We start from the raw sequence: 22,790 nt of genomic DNA on the forward strand, positions 1-22,790 counted from the left end.
TGTTTTATTTAAGAAGAGCAAAGTATTTTCCAGTGTTTATCTTGTGTCTTAAAAATTCCCAGAAGATGGTATTATACTGTTCATATCTCTAAGGTGTACATATGATCTTGTACTGAGAATGCTAAGTTTTGGGGCAGTTTTGGTGTTATTTTTTTGGATGATAGTCTTATTTGTTGGAGCTAAAAATAAGGAAGTGAGAAGGGTGAAATTAACTCTGTGTAGATAGATATAAATTTAATCCCATCTAAGCGGATTTTTGTTTTAAGGTCAAGAACAGTTAGGAGGTATGGTAAGAGGAATTCTGATGTGGCTTTGTTATTGTCAGTACAGATTATGTCTAATAGATATTGGCAGAATGTATAATTTCACTTAGTAATTTGTGGATTTGCAAAGCAGTTTGGAAAGGAAGTTTTTTAACCATATGACTGAAATATTTACGGGCTTTGGACTCGGCTTTTGTCTTCAAGTTTTATTCTGTCTGTGAAGCCAGGAAATCAGGAGTTGTGTCATTGTGTCAGCTGGTGGTGTTGCCCTGTGAAAAAGTTCCCCCACCTAGGAAGCTCTGGGGCTGTGGGTACCAACATGACTTGGGACAGTCATAATACTACTTAGTTTTCACCTCACTCTGATATCTTATTCCTTGCAACTAGCTTGTAGAATGAAGATTAACATGTAAGAATCAGTGACAAATATTTGCTTTCCCCCCAAAAAAATGAATGTGGGAAAAAAAAAAAAAAAAGTAAACCTGAAAACAGCAGTGAACTAAAAGTTTTATGAAGAAGTTCCTGTGTACACAAGAAATTGAATTTTGAAGGAAGTCCAAGAATGACTGGCATGAGAAGTGTGCAGTAAAGGCATTATAGCTTTAACTTCACTGGTGACACCAGAGAACATCATCCATTTATTTCATTGGGAGAATAACAGACAGGAGGTGAAAAAAAAACTGTCAGAGGGGCAGTGATACTCAACAAGCATGATCCTCTCTCCTGCACATGTTTCTCATGCCTGTTTGTCAGCATGGAAGAATGAGGAAAGCTGTCTCTTCTCTGTAGAAATCTGTGCTTGAGATCTTTCAGAGATGCCTTAGGTTCAGTCCCCATTACAGCAGAAACTGCATTTGTCATATGCTATGGATAGCATATGTTTTAGTAGAGATTTTTATGAATCTGATCAGAGATCAGATTTTTCCCCTTGGGGCAGAAGCCATCAAGACCTGGTTGGTTTTTGCTTCTTTATTTCCTTCCAGAATTAAAGAGGTGCCAACATCTTGGCTAGAATGAAACCTTCGTGCATTTTAGAAGTAATTAGGTCATGACAATTTGGAGCTCTCCACTATGGATAAATTGTAAAATAAGATTTTACCTAACAGTAAGGTGTTACTTGCACAGTGTTGCAGGTTATATGTAAACATTCAGTATGCATTTTCATAGCACAATACCAATCATATCTTTTAGAACTTTTAGATACATTCAACTTGAATTTAGTGGTGAATGATTGTAAATATTAAATAGCTAGAGTGTCTGTGTATACATAAAATATGTAAAGTGCATGTATATGTATACATTTTCTGTAGCCTTAAGGGTTTGGAAGGGAGGTAAATTGTTGATTGACAAGAATTTAAAATTCAGGTTTTCTTCATGAATAGGAATAGTCTAAATTATTTCTAGTTCATCTACGTTTTGAACTGATGTGCTTACTCTTCTTCATAAAACTAATTACGGTTGCTGACACCAGGAATCCAGCTAGGTTTTGTTTATGTCAACAGAGTTTCTTGTTAAATTATCAGTAAAGCACCTACATAGAGGCTTTGCTGTAGGTATATCATTGTAAGGACACATTGTAAAAGTATTCTTTTAATTAACTCCATGTGTGTTCTCTTTTACCCTCTCCGTCACTCTCGAGTAACAGTGTTCATTCCACTTCTGTGTCATTAAATGCCCTTGCCTTACGTTTGTCTTGACTGGCTTCTATTTACAGAAATTGTAAACCAGTTGAATGCTCTGAGCAGCTTAGATGAAGATCAAGATGACTACATAAAGCAAGCAAATATGCCTTCAGCTAAATCAGCCAGTTCCTCTGAAGGTCTATGAGCTTTCCTCCTTTCTTTCTGTTTCTGATTGTCTGTATTTACTGTGACCTGTTACCTTTTGACTTCTGCTTGCATTCAGCTGTCAGTTTTATCTCTGTGCTTCCACCCAGCATGACTCTCAGTAATTTGTAGTGCATCCAACAGGTAACAACAGGATAGAGAAAGAGCCTATGTCCTCTACAGCTCCGTTGTCATCTGATAATGAACAAGAAAGAAAAAAAAAATTAAAAAACAGCCCCCCAGAGCACAAGCCTGAAACATTAGTTGTGCAGTCAGTAATACTTGACAGAATGTCCCCTCTCTGATTTTACTTGCATGTTACATCCAAAATTTAAAATTTCCTGCCGATAGTTAACATGTATGTGAACAACCACAAAGAAATTGCTGTATTTAGTTTAAATGTTCTGCAAAATTTATTTAATGAAGATGGTAGAAGGCTTTTGTAGTAGTAATTTCTGTTACATAATATCCTGATCAGCAAAGAGAAGTTTCATTCATTTCACTTTTTTTTTTTCCTCCTTTGTTGGTGTACCACTGAAGTGCATTAGCTTAGTCGTGCAGTTCATGCCATACTCTGGTGCAGTGTTCAAAGGACTGTTGGTACAGGGGGTTTTGAGCTTGAAATACAGATGAACAGTTTGTATCTATATTAAAACGATATTCCAACTTGTTTCTAGAGCTTATCAATAAGCTTAACTTTCTGGATGAAGAGGAGCATGACCTGGCCAACTCTAGTACAAACCCTTTCGGAGATCCTGACACAGCAGAATTAAATCCGTTTGGAGACCCTGATGTAGAAGGTAATAGTTTTGCATTACATAATTCATTGCTAATTGCAAATGCTTAATGAAACATGGTTTTATTTTCTGTGTAGCGCTATAAAGGAAGAATATTACTTTGATACAATTATTGCATACAGTACTGAGACAGCAATAGCAGCAATCCAGTTGCCACAGAAAAACTGATTTATCTTTTGACCCATATCCTTATGTGTATTTGCCACTGAGGGCTAGCAGCTAGAGTTGAACCAGAGACTTCTAGACCTATCAGGTGTGTTATAAGTACTCACAATGGGCAACTCATACTTTAAAGCATATCTGTTTCACCTGGGTCCTGGTTTATATCAGAACTTTATTCACTGCATCACAGCAATTCTTGGTTAGCATTGATCCTCATTATTGTGATTTATTTTTATCTCTTTAATTCTTCTTTTTTTTGCTTTTACGGCTTCCTCAGTTAAGCCTTCTGGCATTGCGCCTTGCACCATGTGGTAGGTGTTAATCCCCTTTCCAGACCAACATGCCCATTCTTGTTCTGTTTCAGTGGGAAATACAACTCCTGTAAGTTTTTAATCTGATAGGCCTTTGGCCGTAAGGCCAGAAAGGAGCTCCAAGACAACAGCCATCTCTCTTCTTCCCAGTTCCTTGTCCAGATATGCAGGCTTCCATCTGCTGCCATCAAAAAAAAAAAAAAAAAAAAAAAAAGTATGACTCTCTTAGCTTGCAGCTGCTTGAAATAACAATCCATACTTAGTTTCCAAGTTTGAAGCTGTACTCAACTTTTCCTTTTCAAAGTTTCAAGACTTCCTCCCACAGAAAATACCAAGGAGCATTTGCCACCTTTTACCAAACCCCAGGAGACAGTCTAATGATGATGAAAAAAAACCACACATAGTAGCCCAAAGTACAGCCATGTGACTTCTTATTCCAGGTCTAATGAGGATGCATTTCTGAGCTGCATTTTCCACCTGTGGTTACTCTCTTTCTCTGAACAAACTCTGTGTTTACCTAAAAGATGGCTTTTCTGCCTTCTATGTATTATAGAGGCCAATGTAGGTAGTAATCCAAGTTCTGTCCTACATCAACTGTTGGTGTAGTCTCACAGCTTTTATTTCTCAAACAGGGACATTGGCACTATATTCTGTATTTGTCCATTGAAGCCATAAAGTCATTATCCTAGGCCCCTTCTTACTCCTCTGAAGCTGTCATGTGTTTCAAGAGCTGCAGAAGTTAAATGCTTCAGCTTTGTAGATACCAACATACGTGGATTGGGTTCTTATGTCTGGATCTTTTACTTTGTTTCCTGTCAGCTCCCTGTCTGTGAATACACAGGAGACAGAATAACCAGAGATATAAAACAGGTATTCTCATCCATCTAGTTGTCCATAAACAACTTATTTTAAGAAACTTGGCCTATATTCCTCTCTACCTTTTCTCCTCTAGAAAGAGGAGCTCCCTTCTTCCTGGAGGAAGAATCCCATCTACCTAAACTGCTGTTTTCCAAACCCAGCTCTTATTTTCTTTCCAGAGAGAACCTGCTCTTGCAGGAAGCAGCAGGTGTCCTGACCACAAAATATTAATAACTAAGAATCAGTTTCTTCTTATCTTAGGGACAGGGAGATAAAAACTAGTGCTGTTTCTTAGTGCTGGAGTAGCTTGATACCTCACTGCGAGCAGCCTACATCCACAACATCAATCTGCTTACATTTCCAAAAGTCTCCCAGTGTATGTAGATCATGTTTTTTTGGTCAATTTTAGTTTTTTGGTGCCATCTTCAGCCACAGTCATGGACACTTCTCCATTCCTCTGGATCTGTTCTGTGTACTTGAACAGGGCTTAGACTGTTGGGTCCCTAAAGAAGTCCCATCACCTTGACTGTGGGCAGCAATGCTGAGTTGTTGGGCGTGTGTGTGTACCACATATTCCTCCCACGCGTTGTCACCATAATGCAGCAGTCAGCATACAATAACATGACGGTGATTTTGATAAACAGGGTGTCACTGGATCATTCCTACTGTGTCATAAGTTGTTTTTGATTTGGGAGGGATGGAGCTTCTGTCAGGTTCATGTGACAGCAGTGTGTCTTTCTGGATCACTGAACCAGGTGGAAGATCTGAGGCATTTCAGGCTGTCAGATGTAATGAGACATCTGGTGTGGCATTTTTTAAAGCTTTTACATTATGAATAGTGGCTCCCAAAGGATTCTTCTAGTCACCTCAGGCACATTTAAGAAGTGGTGGCTCTTCCACTCCAGAGTTGTTTTGTCCCTCTAATGGGCACTGGTTGTGTTCATCTTCCCTTGCTTGGCCATTTTGACATGTGCCTTTCCTCCAGTCATCTTTCTCCCCAGAAAGTTAAGGGAATAGAAACAGTGCTGAGACATGTTAGATGAGACAGTTCTGATCTTCTCAACAGCAGGAATCTGCTATGTATGTCTATGGCTAATTAGATCAGTGTCTCTACATGGGGACCTCCTAGATCTTACTGTTTTGTGGAGATTTTCCATTGTTTTGGACATTTGGAAGCTACACAATATTGCAGTTCTTTTCACCCTGTTGTCCGACTGCAGAAAGCTGCCCTGTTGTTTCCCATGTGGCTGCAGGTATATTCCCTCATGGTTTAGGATGTACATTCTACCTTAAGACTTCAGTGGAACTTCCATTGCTGCTCTGTTTTTAGGGATCTCTTTGAGACCATGGCTGCTTGTTTGGTTTTGCATCCTTAAGTGAATGTGACCTATTTGGTGGCCACCTCAGGAGCCTGGGAGCATCACAGAGTTTCAGTTTAAGGCAGACTTTCTTTAAGGCAGTCTTGAAGAGACACTATACCTGTTTCAGTTGTCTTGTGATCTGCCGAAATCAAGAGAGTAACCTTTTATGTATGCTGGGATGAAGTATTTTTCTATTCACTACACATAAGACTGCTTTATCTTTTTTTTATTTTGACAAGACAAAATCTTGAATTAAACTTAATGAAATTTCAGAGGCTTTCTGTGGAATTTGTCACATATTTTATGCAAGGTGTGCAGAGCAGCCACCTGAAGCCTCCTGAGTAGAGTCCTTTGCCATCAGACAGTAGGAGGCACAATGTGCTGTTTGGCAGAGATTGTCTGGATTTATTCCTATCAAACCTGATATTCCTATCAAGCATCACAAGCATGCTTACTGAGAGAATGCTTCGAGTCACCCAGGGTAGGGATATGTATGTATTGACAGTCACTCAAAGAGAAAGAAGGATTACTTGCCAGTAGATACTTGTTTCCTAGACAGATATTTCTTGTGCCTGTTCACAAACCAGCTACTTTCCCTCTATCTTCCTAATCCCATAATCACCTAACCCTGGGAATGTGGGGTGGAGAGAAACTAAAGGCGTGAATGCTTCCAGCATCCATGTGGGCGCGGTGCATGGCAGAGGGTCATCAGCAAGCTGTTTCTGGATACTGCTGTGGTTTAAAAAGTCCTTAGTGTAAATGATGTTACATGTGCAGAATGTGCACATGAACAACTCAGCTCAAAAAAATCTTCAGCTGTGTTTCTTGGTTGACATGTCAAATTGAGGCTTATACTCTCTGTATCTAGTAGATTAGTTAGACATTAGAAATGGAAAATCAAAAGCATTTTTGAACTCTATATATATAGAGAGTATATCTCTACAGGTTTATGCTAGATAATATGTACACGATCATATGAAGACTGCCTTTTGGGTTGTTATTTAGTCACGTTACAACAGAACTCTAAAATCAGATCATTTTTGTGCTAAATCTTTTACTTGGAGAACAACAGTTGCAAGTAGAAAACAAAAATGCACTTTCTACACTCCAGATATCTTTTTTTTAATTTGGTGGGGAATACAAATTTTGAAGTTTCCTATGATGAGTGCACAAGTTTTCTGCAGTACACGTGAGGCATGGGGGTATCTATTTGCTGGCACTGCCTCTCCCTTTCATTTAAAAAGGCATTTACACACATGTTTCTTACCCCTGTGTGTAGACCCTTGAGCTCCCTGCAGTGTGTGTTACACTGCAAATGAAAACAGTGCTACAGTGCAGTACTGGACCCCAGAATCCTTCTAGGGATGGTCCTAGGAAAAACCAGTATAGAGGAAAAATGATTACTCTGTCTCTTCTTATTGTATTTCTTAATGAAATATAATATGTTGCTGGTGTGAGCATTAATAAAAATCAGGGAAAAAATCATCAGTGGTTTATTGGGATGCCAGTCATTATGCTTTCTAGAAGTACTGGGAAGTTAGATTTTTATTCTATGCTGTTTGTTACGCCGTTCACATCACCATCATGACTGTGTGCCTGCCAGTAGTGCAGTAAATGGCATAACTAAATATCTTTCACATGTGGCTTGTTCTTTCATCTTTTGCCAAGGGGAAAGTGGTGTGTGCAATGTTTTGGTGGGGATTTTGTTTGGTTTAAGGGATGTGTCACAATATGTTTGTGTTAGAAAAGGCAAGTGGGTTGAAGGGCAGGGTGATCTCTGGACATCCTCTGGGAACTCGAAGGCTGATTGTGCAGATGGGTAGTGCCAGAGTCATTATCACAAGCAGTCTTTCTCAGTGGAGTTAGGGCAAGTAATGTTGCCAGAATCTGGCACAAGAGCAGCTGGTGCTTTTGCTGTAGTAATACTTCTACCTCGCCTCTTGTCACTCCTACCCCTTTGGCTTTGTTACTTAACCATGCAAAATTATTGAGTTTTTGACCCTTGGAGTGCCAAAACATTCAGGTTTTTTTGTTGTTTGTTTGGTTGGGGGGGTTTGTTTGTTTGTTTGTTTTTAACTGCAATTGAAAAAAACTAGCTGAAGTAGAGACTGGAGTCCTGTGTTATTAATCATGAGAGGGAAGCAGAGCAATCTGTGTTGACTCACTAGGGTGAAATCAGCTCCAAGAGAAAAATAAGCCCCTTTCAAGCCGTTGGATGTTCAGCCTCCCAAAATGCACTTCTAAACACCATTAGGTCCTTTAGAAAATATGAGTGTCTTTTGTTACAGAGAAGGTAATAGTGGCTGAGGTTTCAAGAGCAGTGTTGTTGAGTCTCTGTCCTAGCACTTTAATTTGTTACAGAGACACAAAGCAATGACCCTCACTTTACATGAGTCCTAAAGGGTGTCAGTAACCCCATGGGGCTTCACCTGGAGACCTTGGTGAGGACCCTCCCTCCTGTGGGGACAATGAAGGAAGCAGATGGGGGGTTGAGTAGTGTCTTGGACAACAGGAGGAGAGAGAATGAGCAGCCAAGTTAAATGGGTTCTAGTGGAGCCCCTGCAAAATTCTGCCTATAAAATTTCTTGAAAATTATACTTGTAGAAGCTCTTTTAATTTTAACCCGTGTGTAGAGTTTTGTGAAATCTTTCAATAAGCAATAAGCCTGAGGTCGCCGAGCACTGATCTGCAATGCTCTGTGTCTAAGGCCAAACCTGTAGTTAACTGTTGAGCCAATGAATGAGAGAATTTTGTCCTAGTTAGGGTTACAGCACTTGATCCATAGTGTTGAAATAAAAAGAATTGCAAAAAACATTTGCATTGCCCCTTAAAATTTATCAGATTTAAACAAGCATTTAACTCTTTGTTTCCAGGACACACTTAAAAGACAATTAAAAAGAAAAGCTTAGATATAGCTTTAAGAGATTGTTTCCCAGAATGTTTTTAACTTCAGGAAATATTACTGACGTTCCTTCTAGTAATATTTGTTTGAATACTGCTTTCATGTTATCAGCAAAAATATGATAATGTGTATTTATCAACACATTCATGTGCAGGTGCAGTGATCAAATTGCAGAAGCAGGTATTCATAGTTGTGCACTGTCTTGATAAAATATTTTAGTATTTGAGCAAAGCTTAAAGCAGGAAAAATTTTGGTTTAAACATCATAAGTTGCACGATTTGAACAACACAAACATCAGTCATTTTTCTGCATTTCATAGGTTACTTCTGCTTTTTATGTGGAACTATCTTTTGAGAGCAGATCTCAAAAGCATTTCTGCTTGGCCTAGTTCATGAAATCTCTAAATGTGAGGATAACATTTGAATAGTATTCTGACTGTCATGGGCTTTGTCACACGTATCTACACTGTAAGGGTGGGTTTTGGCTCATCAGATTTTAGACACTAGCAAGTTGAACATATACCTGTCAACTTTGTCTGTAAAGGGAGTCTAGCTCAGCTGCAGATACCTATACTGAGGACATCTCAGGGCAAGCAGGGTGGAACTTCTGCTTGACATGACCACGTGCACTGGACACTGGAATGATGTCAGTAAAGCAGTGTAGGACCTCTTCTCCAGTCTGAGCTTAAATAAATGAAAACTTATGTTTATGATGTTTGGCTCTCTTCTGTTTTATTTCATTGATAGTACTGTCAAGGGATTCTTGCTTGATTTATTCATATTTGTGCTTTTAAGAATATCTGTCTTGAGTGACGTCTCTTCCCTTCTCAGTTAAACTGTAGACCTTCAGTATGACTTTATGGTGGCTTTTTCTGAAGCATCTTTCTTGTAAGGATGCAGGCTTAAAAACAAAATCACCATACATAAACTAGGGTGTGGGCTTAGTATGTATCACCTGCTGTGCAGTAACTACCCTTTCTCCTGCGTACATGCCCAATAGTTTATTCCCTTTTATTAAGGGATAAGCATGTTGTATTTACTCTGGGGAAGGAGCAAATACATACACTACAGCTCACATACTGCAAATACACACCCTGATTTATCCTGCAGTAGTTTGTCTGTGTGTTCATCTCCTGAGACACAGCTGAAATACTGCTTTATGTTATTCAAGTGAGGCTTAACAGGTTTGGACACTAACAGAACTTCTTCTGTAGGTTCTATTAATAGTAGTCTTTTAGTAAAGACTACTCTTGCAAACCTGATTATTTGCATTTTTACTGTTAGTCACAACGATTTTGATTAATTAGGGTTTTTTTAGAATGCATGTGGATAGTGTAAAGGCTGACCATTAAATATAGTAACAACAACTTCTTGTAATCTCGGGCTACCTCGGGCTACCTTTGTCTCACCTCATTTCGGTGCAGTGTCTGCTTTACACTTCTCAGTCTTTTTTTTTCACTCCAGTTTTTGACTTGAAACAGTGTTAGCTGTGTTTGGAAATGGAAGAACTTAGGAGATACACAGGAGAGATGTGTATTGTGTCTGTTGCTTCTTTAATGCTAAATTGGACCAGATAGAATTGCTGAGAGAATAAGAAACTGCAAACCTCAAGTGGAATTAAAAGAAATTTTTTAAAGTAATCTTCTGAATAATCACCACAGGGAAACTCCACAGGCACAAGCACTGTGTGCAGTTGTAGGTGTATCTACCCAGTAAAACCTGCAGTATTGTCTGGCAAAGCAGAATCTTGTTTTGTTTCACCCAGATGAGCTTGCCCTCAGTCTCAGATGAATGATTTATCTCCCGAGGATCCACATTGGGCTTACATAAGATTTTGATTAATTTATTCTGTTATTCCATCCAAAACCTTTTGATTTCTGCTTTCTGACCAGAGAAATGATCCTTCTTAGCAGAAACAGATCCTTAGAAATAATGGATAAGACAATATGATAACTTAGTCTCTGAGGTTCAAATGTGAAAAACCAAGAAGAGCACTGTAAACCTAAGATTCCTCCTAAAATAAAATCTTTCCAGTCCCTGATGGGTCTCGATTGCTTTTAGAAGGACTAAAGCCTTTCCAGCTTCAGTCCTTTGCCCTGGTCTGGAGACTGGTGGCTACTCCAGTGTGTAGCTAAGTGAGGCTGCTACCTGCAGCTGGAGACCATATTCCTGTCCAGCAAGGACTGGCTCTTGTTCAAAGAGTAGATTATAGTCAGTCACACTACATGGGGCAGGGTTTTCCATCACCTTCAGCTGTACTCAGGATGGAGACAGGGTAAATTTCAAGTTTACTGGCAGAGTAGAGAACACTCATTTTCTAGCAATTCACTGCATTGTCAGTACATCATCCATTCCAAATGTAGTAACATCAGTGCTGTTTCTTCCACTGCTTCTTCCAGCTGTTGGGTGACTAGTGACTTTGTCTTTCTGAATATTCATTTACTAACAAACACAATTAAAACTTTTTAATCTTTTTAATCTCTAGATCTTTTTAATTTCTAGAGCCTTGCTACAAAACTTTTAGAGTTTTTTTCTTTTAAAGTTAAAGGTATGCTTTTTTTTCAATTTAGTAACATCTAAAAAACCCACACTTTTTGGTTAAGAATAATGTGGGAGTGGTTATTGAAATTTGGTTTTAATAACACTAGATTGAAGTTCCTATTTTATGGATTTTGAAAATACCTCAAATACGATACTGTGGTGGTCATTTGATGCTGCAGGAAGAGTAAGATTAACTTTAAGTGTTTTTGTAAGAATTGTTGTATTGCTGTATGAGGATTTGTATTATTCAATATCCAGTAACCATTCACTTTTGTGTTATTATTTCTGTAGTGACTCTTACTCTAAAGAACTGCATGCAGCTCCAAGATGCTAATAGGTTTTTGTTGTGCAGCCCAAATAATGGATGATAATTTGGTTATTTTTCTCTTTAGAGTTAATTTAAATTCATTTTTACTGTGAGACTACATATTGTTACCAGGAGCAGTTAGCAGTGAAAATATGTATGTTTTGAAATGCAATTAATGGTCATACCTCAGAAGTGATTTTTAGTCCAGTCATTTTAAGAAATGAAAAGACCATGTATTTACTATCACCATTTTTAATATCCAGCAAATGTAATTTTAATATAAAATACAGGATATCTTTTTTCTTTATTAAAAGCTTAAATAAATAATTTAAAACATTTTGTTAGGATAGAGATTGGCTAATTGCTTGGAAAACATTGTAAAATTTGTTTCAGTACCATTTATATGACAAAGAAGAAAAGTAGTAACTTATTAGTTTTAAAAACCATTAGTAAGTGAGCAAATGAAACCTATTCAGTATACGCCAGATGAAATGTCCTTTTGAATGACCAATTTTTTAATAAACAGGGTTACATGGTAAATAAACAAGGCATGAAAATTCATCTAAGGCCCAGACTTTAGGTATTGAGAGTTAAGAAGGAGACCTTTTCATAAGCCTTCAAAATAAAAAAAAAACAAAACAAAAACCAAACCAGCTAACAGAATGATAGGATGCTTTCAGGTTTTTTCTATGTTAAAACCATTTAATGATTTTTTGTTGTTGTTATTTGGTAGAGCGGGACACTGAAATAGCTTCATCTTCAAAGCCAGAAGAAAGTTTCTGTGTTGATAATTACAATCCCTTCAAGGATGAAGATGCCCCAGAGTACTTGAACCCATTTGATGAGCCAGATCCTGAGCCTGTAACGTTTGTAACTGTAAGAGGTTCTCCTCCACAACCTGCAAAAAGGAAGAATGTCAGACCTGTGGATATGAGCAAATACCTCTATGCAGATACCTCTAAAGCTGAAGAGGAAGAGCTAGATGAGTAAGTATTATTCTTCATCTTTCAGCAGCTTTGGAAGCATTAGTGGGATCCCTGACTTAATCATGAGGTGTATTGGGTTCAACCATGGTGATCCTTAATCACCTCCTTAGGACAGATTCCCTAGGCAGCTCAGCAGGAGGAAATACCATACCCCCAAGTCATGCTATTACACTAAATAAGATCAGTTAGGAAACTTTGCCTCACTGATAGCAAGTTACTTGATAGGGAACAAGTCTGTGGACTTTTTTGGCACTTCATACCCTGCCCAGTTGCAAATGAACCAAAAATACACAAGCAGCAAAGCTTGGTTCTTCCTATCCTTTTTGCCACTACTTTTACTACATAAAACAGTATTTATTTCTTTTTTAATGCTAGTGAATGGTTTGTTTTATATTGGTCCAGTAGGGAAAAAGGAAGAGCACCGTGCAATCTGCATAGCACTTTTCAGAGTCTCATAGAACTGAATCTTTTTATATGGAAAAAACAAAATATGCACTTTCTTCATTTTTTTCTTTGATCACAACCACATGTAAAACTTTTATAATCTCATACTGATTGCCTTGTGTTATAGTACAGAAACCTAATAAGGAGTGATAGCTTTTTGCAATAGCTCTGCCACTTGGGAGGTTTGAAGGTGTATACTTTCTCCTTGTTTGTGGTCATTAGTCACCAACCACACCACTCATGAGACAGTTTATGTTGATTATATGCAAGCAATTTTACAGACAACTGTAATTAGCATTTAATTTTACATTATTTAATGATATTTATCATGGCATTACATTTGTATTGCTTTCATATTTAATATTAATACAGGTGTCATCATCTGTATTTCTCTATTTATAGCTTTTTTCTAGGAAATTGAAGGATTCCCATGCACTCTAATAGAAATGTGTAAAGGAGCCTGCAGGGTTTTTTCCTTCTAAACCTCTGTGGCCATGGGTGATGTTTCTGCCAGCTCCATTCATCAGGGCACTGCCTGAGCAAACAGCAGTGGCTGCTGTGTTTTCAGAGGACAGTGTGATCACATTGTTGATGATCACACCAGGCACCCCCTGATCAATCACCAGAACTGGAGGGGAAATCACTGATCATAACCAGAATCTGGAGGGGGAAAGAAAGATGTATACCTGACACCACAAAGATACAGGTGTAGAGGACAGCAAAGGCCAAGGAGAAGAGCAGAAAGAGCAAAATCTAAGTGGATGAGCAAGTGAAGAATTTTCTGGTTTATATTTATACACACATTTCCACCTTAAGTAAATCTGTGCCAAATGGGCTTGCAGCAGTATTTAAAAATTTTTAGAAGTTCCTGCTAGGTTGTGGTACAGAGAGCACCAAAGGAAAGATTTTCATAGCCAGTGCTATTTTGTACTTCTTGTTTGCCTGAAATAATTAGGGTTTATTTCCAGATATATATGTTTTTAACCTAATGCAAATGATGGTACTTTTATTATCTACACAAGTGGCTAATCTTCCAAATCCTGTTAAAGTCTAGGCTACAGTGTTGATTTGAGGCAGATCATACCACAAAAACCCAAGATGTTTCAATAAAAGGAAACACATTTCATGTTTGTAAATACGTTACCTCTCCATTCTCATATATTGTCTCTTCTGCTAATTAGTAGTATTAGATGTATCTGCCTAAACAGTTGCTGTGTTGTGTATCTCTAGCATGTTCACCACTACTTGTCATTTGTCTGAGTTAAATGGTGCTAACTTTTTCAATCTCTCTTCATACAGAAGTCTCTTCATCTCTCTAATCATTTTCACCGCACGTCTCTGGACCCTGTTATTTCTTCTGCTATGTATCTATTTTAAGATGTGTTGACTTGGGCTGAGCAGTGTATTCAAGACAAGGCTGAACAACTGAGTCATATCAAAGCATTAGAGAACTTTGCATATTATTTTCAACCTCTATCCTAACATCTTGTCTTTTGATTTTTTTTTTGTTTGTTTGTTTGGGTATGTTTTAATAATTTTTTTTTACTACCAGTGGTCCAATTCTTTCCTCAAGTGTGATTATGAAACTGGTAGAAGGAAAGCAGGAGAAATAGAAGGCTCGTGAAAGACATTTACTGTCGCTCAGGGAATACAGTGCATTTTTATCCTTGCATCTTAAGTTCACCTAATGCATCATGTGGCATTTTGCTCTTGTAATATGTGTGAAGTGTGATGTGTCCTGGGAACATGGACATGTCAGTGAGCATCAGGACCCTTGTTTCACTCTGGTCTGGCAGATCCTGTGTTTTGATTCTGGACTCAGAGCTGACACAAAATGCCCCAAGAGCTGAACTCTGCCTCATTTTATAACAGACCCTTCTAATCTTGGACAAGGTACTTACCCTCACTTTGCCTACGTGAAGGATTTACCTTGGCTAATTTGGTTAATTGAAACCTTTCACTAATGGTTGTGAACATAACGTAAGATTTCACAACACAAGTAAGCAAAGCACAGTCACAGGCATAAGCATAATGAGGCATTGCATGGTACAGAGGGACTTAGATGATCCTCTGCATATATTCTGCTGTAAAAATATGTGCTCTCAAAACATGCTTCCTCTGGCTAAATTCTCATACCTCGCTAGAGATAAGGAACTTGCTTCCCTTTGGATAGTTGGGGCATTTGAATGTTAGTGAAAAATTATTTTGTTGGGTTTTTTTAGTGTATTTTATACATTAAAATCAAAATGATTGGTAGCTACCTGTTAGTAAAGGACAGCATGCCTTGCTGAGGAGTTAAATTTAATTATTTGAAAATAGTGCAGCTCACAACTATTTGAAGTATAATGCTTTCTGCCTTAGCAATATTGCCTGATTTTAACCGTACCACACTGACAGCTTTGGTTTTCTTCAATAAAATCTTGACTTTTTTTTCAGTTAACCAGTAACATTGATAAAAATACTTTTTAGACTGGTCAGAATAAAACTTGCTTTCAGATAATATTTGGCTCTGTGGCTTCTTATCTTGTTAATCATTGTGTGGCTTAGAATAATGGTGTCTAATTGGAAAGACTGACAAGTTGCCATCTATTGGAGCTGCCTATTGCACAAGAAGCCACAAGCTACCACACTACCCAGCTTAATGCTAGGTATTTCATCAGGTTTGGGGTTTTTTAAATGTTGTGGTGGACAGTCCAGTCTCTCTGTAGGCAAATCATACTGTGTGGATCAGTTAAATAACTTCACTGAAGCAAAATTATGGGAGGTCAGCTTAGAGAAAAGGGCTTTCATCTTTTTCATCTGAGGCTTTTTCCCGTGCTTGGCTTTTTGCAGAGCCACGTGGAAGCTGCTGGACCAAACTGCTACATGTAACAGACCCCAATTTATAGCCTCTTTGTGCAAGAACTTTTTGGAATTTTTGTTCTGGATTTTTTTTTCTGTATTAAACTTATTTTTTCATAAGTGTTTCTCAATATGTTTAAGATGATTTAAAAGAAATATATAGGGGGGAAAGTGGAAAGTACAGTGTTGTGTTCTGCCCATACTATGGCCAAAGTGGAAGTTTAGTCTGGCCTTTAAGCAAGTCCCTCTCTAGTTAAAAAAAAAATACAGTAAGTTGCCTCTGTATAGCACTTACTCCTGGTGTGTGCAATAGAGTACAGCTCTTATAGGTTATGCACGCAGTGCAGAGAATTCTGGAGCACAAAAATTCAAAAGGTGGTTCTACTCTCATAGATAAGGGTGATTAGGTTTTTTTTCTCACACCAAATTCATCTTAACATCTTACAAATACACCTTTCTAACTCCAAGTACACGGAGGTAAATTACTTTCCTGCCGTACATGCTGTGTCTGTTGGCTGTTCAGAAGGCTAACTTGTTGAACTAAAGAAAACCTTGTGCTCTCCTGTAGAATGCATTGTTCTTCAGCCTTTATCTCTTTTATCTTCATTTTCACCTCCCTTTGAACTTTCTGGTGTCTGAAGACAGCTGAGCTGGGCTGTCAGCTAAATTAGAGCTACTGACAGCTAGGTGCATTCTCCACTCCAGCCTGAATACCCTCCTTTTTCTACTGCCTCCCATGGAAAACACCCATCCATTTCTATTTAACTCATTATTTTGATGTTGCCCTTAGTTTTGATTGCACTGGTGGCTTTGAGCTTGATGGGCAGCAAAGTGGGAACACCTGAAAGTTGTCTTCAGTCAGCAGATGAGTTATTTTAGTGTTAGTCTTTCCTTTCACTTTGGTATCTGGATTTAGATCTCTTTCTCTGTAACAAGCAGTGGCAGATTCTCAGAAAGGTCTGGAGGTTTTAAGCCCTGTCATCTCTTATGTGCTTCAGTAAACTTTGCTTTTTAGAAGTAGACTTATTTTCTGCAGTGTGGATTTTTAATTGTTTGCTTTTTCTCAGTGAGAAGAGGATCATGGTAAACTACATTACAATAAATTCTAAAAGCAGTCCATGATAGTGAAAGACATTTTCATACTAAAAGTAAACAAAACTGAGAGAAATGGTCTGATGCAAAGGGGAACTGGATGAATTGTTTGCTTGTGCCCAAGTTTGGCTGCTGTAATTCTTCAAAACCAGTGTGTAGCTCATTACCCTTATCCTGAGAGGAAATTTGTAAATGAGTCTAGCTAGGTAGGCTCTTGCCTAATGCTGTATGCAGTATTGTTTAAATCTAGAGTTGAATTCAGGGGACTGAGGTTATTTGTTGTGATTAGTTATGCTTTATATAAACGTAAAGATGCAGATACATCTTTGAGAACTGCAGTCACTTACTTTGCATAAACATAGCTTCAGATATATGAAAAATATATCTTGCAGTGGTAGTATGGACTAGAAAGGAATTAACTACATAATAGCTTTGTAATTCATATTCAGGCCAAGAGGTTCCCCGAGAATATTCTTAGCAATATACAAAATTGCTGACCTTTCTGAGGGTATAATAGAAACCATTGTTTAATGTACTATTGATTGATACTTGATGTGTCAAACTAGTAGATAATATTTGGAAAAGCTATGGAAGTATTTACTTGGGGTGGAACAAGTACTTGGAATTGGAATGTGAATGCCAGAGTTTAAGAATAATTCTTTGGACTGCATCCACTTGGTGAAGATGTTTACTGCATGTCTTAAACAAGGCTTAATTATAAAAAGTGCTTCCAAAATAGAGAGATGATGGCTACTGGTATCTGTGGAGAGGTAGACCCAAGTCAGCTGTGGTTTTCTTACACTATTCTCTTATCCAAAGAGTATTCTTGAAATGGTGTGGTGTCTGTTTGCTGCAAGGGTTAAAATACCCTTGATGTTGATTGTGTACTTACTGAGGCCAAAATTTTCAGATTTGGACAACCAAGAATGAGGGCTATAAAGCTGTGTTGAATCATACCATTTAAAGTGACCTGATTCTCAACTCTGTTCTACTGAAGCACTCTTAATTCTATTAATTACAATATTAAAGAGCCAGCAGCTTCACTCAAATTTATTTTTATTGAGCTTATCTCTAAATCAGATCACTCTTTGATACATCGCTAAGTATAATTGAAGAGTTAGCTTTATGCAATTGATAAAACTTCTGTAATTTATAGAACTTAATAAAATCTATGGAAATTCTGACCTAATGCAATTTCTACTGCTATAACTCACCTTTCAGTTATATGAAAAAGTAGCAAATAAAAGCATATAGAGGTAAAACATTCTTACATGATATAATAAAAGCATTTTAGTCATTGGCTTCTCTAAGTAGGTCTTTTTTGTTTCAATTCCAAGAAGACAGCAAAGAAATATGTTTCCCTTCTTTTAATTAGATCAAATCCATTTTATGAACCAAAATCAAGCCCTGCTTTATTTAAAGTTGCTCCGTTGCAAGAACCAGAGAAGAAGATGAAAAGAAAGGCTCCTGAACCACCAAACCTCTTGCCAAAGACAGAGACAGGCATGAGTGAGAACACATCAGCTATTCCTGCATCGAGAGAGCTTTCTTCTTCTCCTAAGGTAGGTTTTTCATACCAAAATTTTGTTTTCGTTATTAATAGTACCTTTATGTGTATTGTAGACATCCTATTTATTTCTGCAGGCCATCTTAAAAGCTTTGCTTATACTTAATAAGGTGTTGGCTCATCTCGATTCACTTGCTGGTTCATAGGGAGGGAGCAGCAGTAGGAGCTTGTATTTTTCCTTTAAGGATTTAATGACAACAGTAACAGCAACTGCAGTTTCAAAGAAAAGAGTCTTCTAGTAACAAATGTTACAGGACAGCTGGATATACCATCTAGAAGGAAAAAAAAATATTGAACAATACTTTGTCTTGATCTATTGTGATGCTGCTGACCTCGCCCTTGTTGAAAAGTCTGTCTCCACATTTCTGTCAAAAATCTGGGTTTTAAGAGCTTAGGACTGGATACTGTTTATTTGTACTGGAATTTATATATGGCCAATTCCATAGGTATGTCAAAGTAATTTTCAAAAAAGGACAGCCTACTTTAAATCAGATTAACTGCTTCTTAGGAATGTCCAGACTAAGCATACTTACATATGCACATACATCTGTGTTTGTCAAGGGAAAATAGAAGCTAACTTATGTTGAAGAGAGCAATGTGCAGCATGGGTATTTTAGGATTACAATAGCTTAATTCTGTTGGTGTGAGTTTCAGCTCCAGTGTATCACCAGTTAGCACCAGTTCCAGTTTTTAGTACCATTTGTGCCTTTTTAAACAAAATAAGCATTTTTTTAAGCAAAATAAGCTTTTTTAAAGCATTTAATAGTATATGTTGATGGGCCCTTCTTAAAAATGAATTGGATATGTACTTACTGCTTCTTTTGAAGGGTAGGAAGATGAGGACAGAAGGTTTCCCTTCCAGCTAATCTCTCCCAGTTTATGCATATTATCATCTGGTTTGCCTTGTATTGGACCTGCAGTACTTTAATTTAAGAATAGAATGAAACTACTTGTCATACCTATCATTTCATTGCTTAATTATTCAGCCAGCTTTGCTGACATGTCCTTGTTCCCCCGGGCTCTGATCTCGCTGTTGTTCTACCACTCAGTCAGGGTAAAGACCAGAAATCTAATCTGTGTCTGCTGATAGCAAAAAAAAACCAGCAGAGTAAGGCCAAAAGGTCAGTTCACAAGTTACTCTTAATATGCAAAACCATAATATTAAATTGGAACATAGCAGTCAGGTAGTTCCTACTCTTATCAGTTGTTTTTTAGTATTAGTTCCCAAATATTTTGGTGCCTGCCCTCTTGCCTCTCTGTCACTGATCAGCAAAGGTCCAAGTACTGAAACGTTATTCATTAGAGTTTATTGGAAGATCCAGGTATCATTTCCAGAGTAGGCAACTGCGTCCCATAGGAGATAAGCTGAAGCCATGTGTCTGCATGAGCATGGTTTTATTGCTTTTGTGAGAATGAGGTGGCAGGAATGCAACTGCATTTATGTGGGAGGTGAAAACTGACTTACCAGGGAACAAGAGGAAATGGGTAATCACCCTTAACTGTGGAGTAGTTTTTAAGTGTTAAAAGAAAATCCAGTGCTCCAGCACTGGATTGGCATTTCTCATTCACTATTTCTCATAACATATGCCCTAGGCTTTGGTCACTCTGAGATCTCCCATCTCAGTTTCCTACTGGGCTACCCAGGATGTCTCAGTAAATGAATCTTCAGCAGTCCAGTCTTAGTAATAAGTATTTCTCTGACAATATGTGATTATGTGAACAGATAAAGAATGAGTATCAAGCCACAGGATGTTTTTTGAACCTGTCCTTTGTTTTTGAGTTACACATAGCAATGTGAAGAAGTATAGCACCAGGACAGGAAGGTAAGTAAGCCTAAATCTGTCATAATAATGTATAATCAATTCTCACCTTTATGAAAGTCACAGTGTTTTCAAGTCATGAAAATATAGGCATTGATTTTTGTTGGTTGTAGACAAGAGCTTGCGATGGCCTTTTACGTTGGCAGAAAAGGAGAATACACATTCACATAATAGTTCAAAGCCAGTAGTAACATTTCTGGTTCTCATTGTTTAAGATTGCTCTTTGTTTTTTATATAAAAATTGTTTTGCATGGTCGGTGATAGTCTGTTCTATCATGCCAGACAAGTTAGCTGGTTTGAGTTCTAATGAAGGATGTTTATGGGAAGCATGTAATAAGAAATATAGAATCCTTTTTCAGCATGAAGTGTAATAACCCATCCAGTATCCTTTTCAATCCATTACATATCTCCAGTTCTCCTGCTTATTGGAAGTTTTGTGGAAGAGAAGGAAAGTAATATTCTACGTAGTACTAGGCACAGTTCTCCAAGATCTCGGAGATGCTATGGTCTCCAGTTGCTTACTTTTCCCGCTTCTGTTTACCTCAACCTTTTGTGACTGAACAGCTGAAAGATGCTTACAGCTTGCATGGATGTACACATAATGTACAACATGGATGCAGTAATACAGCCAGGTGGAGAAATTATATCAAAGACCAAACAGTAAATGAAGATCACTCCTTGTCTCTTGGTATCAAAAATGTCTCAGTTGTCTGTTCACATAACAACTTCCTGGCTCTCTGGAACATCTTTGAAGATTTTGCTCCTTTTCAGCTTTAGATTATCTGCAAAGGAATTGTGCAGTTCATTTGCATAAGATCTTTGTCACTTCCTATGCAGGTAAATAGTTCATCAAGCCCATGGAAGACTTGGGAGGTTGTGGACAGAATTTTAAGATATCTACTGTTACGAACTTCTACCAAAAAAAAGCACTCTGAGGAATTCTGTCTTTGTGTGCAGCCCTAGGACATTCTATCTTTTAATAGGAAGAAAGGCAAAGCTACACACATAACCTGGACAGAGAGATAGTGAGATAATCATATTGAAGCACAGATGATTCCTTAAACTTGCAGCTTTTCAAATGTTAAGTAATAAAAGAGGCTCCCTATTTTGCACAATACTGAAGCAATTTCTTATTACTGTTTGCGTGTGTCTTAAATGGTGTTTGTCAACTTTACTAGCCATGTGCTTTTTCTTTGCTTCTTACTACTGATGTATGTTTGGACATAAAACAGCCTAGTTAGAGTATGCGCAGGAATAAGAGTGAATTGATCACTTGGAAATGCAAGTGTAGTATTCTTCCATTTTGCTGAAGGTATGGACTAAAGAGTATCTTCATCTTAAAGCTTTGGGGTTTCAACATACTGTATGGCATTCATTCTCTATCCTGAATCCTTGTGTTTTCCCCCTCCCCACCTTCCCTGCTCCACCTTTTTCCAGTACCATGAGTTATATGAGTACCAGAAACACAGAACTGACACAGAAACAGCACCAGACGGTCCCTTTCAGTTGCAGCACAGCCATCACTCAGCTGGAAAATGTATCCTCAATATCTTGTCAGTGTGCTGGTTTGGGGTGTTGTCCACAGCAGCTTCAAGTTTGAATGATCCAATAGTATTTAGGCTAGCACTGACAGGAAGCAGCCTGCTAAATCTGAAAGTGCAACCTTAATCTTCCACCACTTGTTCATGTTCAAATGTCTCTTACAGTTTATATTTCCCTCTGTTCTTGTTTGTAGCAATATTAGATTTTTAAAATAAATCTTCAGTCAGGCAAGTTTCTACCCACTGAATGTATTTAATCTGTCAGTGTGGGGAAGTTAAACTCCCATTTTTTTCTGTTTTTACTGGTTTTGTGGAAGGCAAATGATTTCTTACTGAAGGGACCACTGTTAATACAGATGTAAGTAGGGATGAGCATATCATTGCAAATTATCATGTACTAATTATTGCAACTTCTAGGTATTGTTTCCTTTATTTCTGTTTCATTGGAGACCAGAATGTTCTCTGATTTCTCTGTAAGTGGGAAAAACATAGTATATAGATGCACACATACATATGTATCAGTAAATTTAAAAAAAAAAATTAGCTAATGTCTTGTATGTAGGCCCTATTTGTCCAACAAAAAAATTATGTTGAAGGCAGAGAATCTTTATATTAGTAGTCTGAAGATTTGAAACTAAACTGCAAGCCTCTGCTTTTAAAAAGTGACTTCTACAGATGTAAAAATTGCATCTCTATGCAGAAGTGGGCTTTCATTCCATGGTGGTTTTCAGCCTGATTTTTGTCTTGGAACCCTAATGATTGAAAATGACTGCTCTCCCCAGTAGCACTGAAACCAGGACAAAAAATAGAACAAATGTAAGTACCTATTGTGGAGAAAATTTAATGTTTCAGTAATACACAGGAGAGGTAAGCAGTCGTATGTGAGCGGGAGTTCCCAGGACTGACTCTTAATAAAACTTGATCCCCTTTTGAGATTAAGTCACCCACCTGCCTCAGATACCTTGGTCCTTGAGGTGCCTGGTTCTCTGCATTGGCAGTTAAAGGCTGTAAAACACTTCCTTTCAGTAAGTTAGGCTTGGCTGACTAACTGGTAGGCATTTCAAGTTGGTGAGATGAACAGTCCCTGAATATTTACAGGGACTATGTGTATATGACCTCAAGATAAGAGCCATGATTGGACAGGAAAAAAATGGGAAGAAGTTGCAAAAGCT

At 37.9% G+C, this 22,790-nt stretch overlaps 1 protein-coding gene across 7 annotated transcripts in view; it reads left to right on the plus strand.

Moving 5' to 3' along the window:
* The window catches only part of EHBP1 (EH domain binding protein 1), a 221,909-nt gene that overhangs the window by 95,770 nt on the left and 103,349 nt on the right, over nucleotides 1-22,790 (plus strand). For all 7 annotated transcript variants that reach the window (XM_030448584.1, XM_030448583.1, XM_030448582.1 and 4 more), the window contains 3 exons: nucleotides 2,767-2,889; nucleotides 12,061-12,313; nucleotides 18,066-18,252. In XM_030448584.1, coding sequence (XP_030304444.1) covers nucleotides 2,767-2,889; nucleotides 12,061-12,313; nucleotides 18,066-18,252 — 563 coding nt within the window. The remainder of the gene's footprint in view (nucleotides 1-2,766; nucleotides 2,890-12,060; nucleotides 12,314-18,065; nucleotides 18,253-22,790) is intronic.

This window comes from Calypte anna, chromosome 3 (assembly GCF_003957555.1).
Source record: "Calypte anna isolate BGI_N300 chromosome 3, bCalAnn1_v1.p, whole genome shotgun sequence".
NCBI classification, from domain to species: Eukaryota; Metazoa; Chordata; class Aves; order Apodiformes; family Trochilidae; genus Calypte; species Calypte anna.